This window comes from Ictidomys tridecemlineatus, chromosome 5 (assembly GCF_052094955.1).
Source record: "Ictidomys tridecemlineatus isolate mIctTri1 chromosome 5, mIctTri1.hap1, whole genome shotgun sequence".
Taxonomy (NCBI): Eukaryota; Metazoa; Chordata; class Mammalia; order Rodentia; family Sciuridae; genus Ictidomys; species Ictidomys tridecemlineatus.
The window spans coordinates 48,514,135-48,518,455 of record NC_135481.1 but is presented as its reverse complement, the minus strand read 5'-3'; the positions used below and the strand labels follow the sequence as shown (position 1 = coordinate 48,518,455).

Below are 4,321 nucleotides of genomic sequence, written 5' to 3'. Positions count from 1 at the left end.
TAATATTATTTTTAAAACATTTGGTATATAACTATTATGCATAGTACTGGGATCCATCATGATGTGTTCACATCTGCACATAACATAATTTTGTCAACTTAATTTTCATTGCCTCCCCTTTTCCTCCCTGTCTTCCTTTCCCTGATTCTCTTCCTCTACCTACTGGTTTCCTGTTTATATTCTTATGTGTCCTCTACATCACCACACACCCTTGATTGTGTTATTGGAAATTGTGCACTTACAATTATTCTTGACCTGACATGTTTAGGTTGGATGGTTTCTGTTCATCTAGCATGTTCTGCAAAGCATCATTTCTGACTTTAGATACTTCCGCAGTAAATGGTACCGTTCTTACCATTGCTTAAGGAGTCTATATCCACGTCACAGTGCTTACCATTTGTAAAGGAGTACCAGTAGCTTGTTGAGGAGACTAGTGATAAAATAGTCCACCATAGGTCCTATTTATGATTCTGTGCATTTATGTAATATGCAGCAATATCTTTGATGCTACTGCTCATGCTGATTCTCCAGGGAAGTTGGTAGGTAATTCCTTTTACACATGGAAGTCATCCATAGACTGCCTGCAGTGCTTTCATTCTCAGCTAGAGTCATATTATCAATCCAGCTATTCAATCTCATTATTGATTTGCCTTCTAGAGTTGTCTGCTCATCAATTACACCTTTTAGGGTTTTGGTAAATATCTGGAGTTGTAGAATTCTCACATAAGCACCAAATCTTGATAGCATCCTTTCAAAAGATTCTGCAGTTTTATATTGTAGAAAACAGACTTTAAAAAAATTCCCTGGACAAATTAGTATGTTATATGAAAGAATTATTAGGGATATTATTAAAACACCAGCTAAACTGTTCTATGTAAATAAGAGCATATGAGTGTATTTGTACATACAACTACAAAAGTAAGTTACATACACAGTCTAAACTGATCCATTCACATTCCCATTTCAAATGGAGTGATGTTATTATTTTGCTGGTATAAATATGTTTTATACTCATGTTAGTACTGTAGATATTTTTGTCCAGTTACTTCAAAATTGCCTGTCTTAAGCACAATAACATGCACTTTTAAACTAAATTTGTTTTCTTATTTGTTTAATACATTAATGAAAAAACACACGAATGAAAGCAGAACATATTCCACTTACAATTTGGCTTAAAATGATAAGTTAGGAACTTACTTTTCTTAATTTTTCTCTCAAAATAGTAATTACTATAATTAATACAATAATAATCACATATTGGTTATTTCCATTTAATCAATCATTACAGGAAAAGAAAAACAACTTGACATGTAGCAAATACTATGGTAACCACATATCTTTCCTTTTATGAATACAAGTTGGATAATATATTTGACACTGTTTTTAATAAATTTTATTAAATGACTTCTAAACAATATTGGATTTACCATCACTTAAATAAGATAATTTGCAGAACAAAATATAAAGGAGAATCACAGTATTTACCATGTATTTCAATACTTGCAATTCGAGTAACTGTCAGCAGGTGATAGTGATACTTTGTGTACCTGAAAGCTATTATTTAAAACAGTAACAAAACCTATTTTATACAAAACCATACTTTTTACATTGACAGTGTTTTACTAAGTATAAATTAATTTTATACAAATATTAAAACAAAAATATACTTTGGCCACAATGTAAACAATATAATACTTTAAAATTAAAACATATTATCCATAAATTGAATTATTATCAAAAATTATATTTTAAAATATCATTATAATTTTAACTTCCAATATATTATTTCCATGGTTCCTATATGAAACAAAGTATACAGTTTTGCAACTCATTTCATAATGTTTTCTGATTTGCAGAATTCTTTAACTTCCCTATACATTCTGCAGGATCAGAAGGAGGTATCATGGAAATACCACATTTTTTATTAGCTAAATATGGTTACTGGAGACTTTACACTTGTGTCATATTTATTTTCATCTCATCAGTATCTATAATAAAATGTATCCAAAGTTTTCTTTAATGAAAAAAGATCACAATTAGTTTGAATGTGATATATAGATATATAGATCCCTGAGTCACTTTAGTATATATCATATATAAATATAGATATATATTATGTGTCTCTATATAAATACTTATATCTATAGCTATAGATATATTCCTGAGTCACTGTTTCTCTCTCTCTCTTATATATATGTATATATATATATATGAAATTATTGCTTTTCAGGAAGAAACTCATTTCCAGCAATTAAGAATTTTAAGGATTACAGAAATCTTGTTAATGTGTCATTCTTAAGGGGCAACTCTTAGTAACTCAGTTGCTAATTTTACGTAATTTTCATTACCTTCTATTTTGCCTTAAATCTCTATTTCCCCTTCATATGTTTGTTTCTCTTTTCCAGTGAATTGATTATTAATATGGAATGTCTTGACTAAAGAAGTCACTCTTAATATTTTTGTAGTCTTTTTTTTACCTGGACCTAATTATTTCCATTAACGTGCTTTTCTGAATTTTCAAATGTATTTTGAACAAACATAGGATTACAGTTTTAAAATTGCTCTGATCTCAAATGTTCTTGACAACTTCAAATGTGCCAAGAAATGCAGAAACAAGAGCCTAGCACTGCATTGTTACCAGTGCCATGTGTCACAAAAACAAGGGCATTTACTGACAGGAAGGAGTTGCCTTGTTGGAATTCAGAAATCTGTTCTTCAGTTTCTTCAGGGCTGTCTTTACTTCTTGATTCCTCAAAGAATAGATCACTGGGTTCATAATGGGAGTAAAGATGGTATAAAACACAGATAGGACCTTCTCTATCAGAAAGCTGTTTTGTGGCCACATATAGATAAAAATGCATGGCCCAAAGAACATGAAGACAACAATGAAATGAGCTGTACAGGTAGAAAGAGCCTTAGATGATCCTCTGGAAGAATGCTGCTTGATAGTAACCAGGACAATGACATAGGAATTAAATAAAAGAATAAAGCAGGACAGAGCAATGATGCCACTTGTTGAGATCATGAAAAGGCCCAAAACATAAGTGTCCACACAAGCCAGCTGGAATACCACTGGGAGGTCACAGAAAAAGCTGTCCACCTCATTGGGACCACAGAATGGTAACGTGAGGGCAAATATGACCTGGCTCATGGAATGCATGATTCCCACAATCCAAGAAGCTACCACAAGGGCAACACATACCTGGGGACTAACAATTGAAGCATAATGCAGGGGCTTACAAATCGCAATATATCTGTCAAAGGACATAGCCATTAATAAAATAATCTCAGTACCAGTGAAAAGATGTAGGAAGAATATTTGGGTAATACAGCCATCAAATGAGATGGTTTTGTGGCCAGTGAGGTAGTCTGTAATCATCTTGGGGGTGGCAAAGGAAGCAAGAGACATATCGATGATGGAAAGATTGGTAAGCAGGAAATACATGGGTGAGTGCAGGTGAGAGTCAGCAATAACTGTAATGACTAGAAGGCTGTTACCCACCATTGTTGCGATGTAAAGCAATGAAAATGCCATAAAGAAAAACATCTGTAGTGCCAAGGAATTAGACAGCCCCAGCAAAACAAATTCAGACACAGTGGACTTATTGACCACATCCATTGTCTTGATAGATAGGTAGAAGCCTATTTAAAAAATAAGAGAAAGTGTGATTTAATTGAAGCAAAAGCCTCATTTCTAAGCATCTACTTTCACAGATCTTTTCTCTATGAAAACTTATCCTTACTATTCTTTTCATCTCTCTCATTTGGTAAATTGGTTTACAATAAAATTATAAAATATTAGAGATATAGTAAAATACCTCTTAAATCATATATATTGAAAATGGCATTCTCTTTTTTGGTACTACATAGCAATCAAATGGAAATATCATTATGAACAAATCTCTCCATGTATTTTTCCATCTATTCATCCACATAATCTTAATAAAAATAGTTAACATTTTGTAAACATCTACTGTATGCTGACAATGTATTTAAAACACAGAGTGATACACACATTACACAATGTTTCATTATATATAATTCATTCATAAATATGTCCTTGATAAAAAAACATATAAAAGTTAGAATATATGTAGAAACTCTTAAGCAACACAGTGATAAATTTCTAGAGAACTGTTAACACATTTACAGATAAAAGTTTCTTGCTTGGTATCAGGAGAAACACAAAGAAAATTAGTTTTGCTCAAACCCATGGAAGAAAATGGACTACCAAGTTTACTACAATATAGTCATACAGCCAAAGAAAAGACATTTAACTTCTTTTTGTCACAATTTCTTTTTCCTAAAGTATGAGTCTGTT

The 4,321-nt window shown here is 31.9% G+C and overlaps 1 protein-coding gene across 1 annotated transcript; it reads right to left on the bottom strand.

Moving 5' to 3' along the window:
* Positions 1 to 2,668: 2,668 nt before the first annotated feature.
* LOC101962940 (olfactory receptor 4K2) lies at positions 2,669 to 3,619 on the bottom strand. Its single transcript, XM_005342743.2, has one exon. The coding sequence runs from the start codon at positions 3,617 to 3,619 to the stop codon at positions 2,669 to 2,671; it is 951 nt and encodes a 316-aa protein (XP_005342800.1).
* Positions 3,620 to 4,321: the final 702 nt, after the last annotated feature.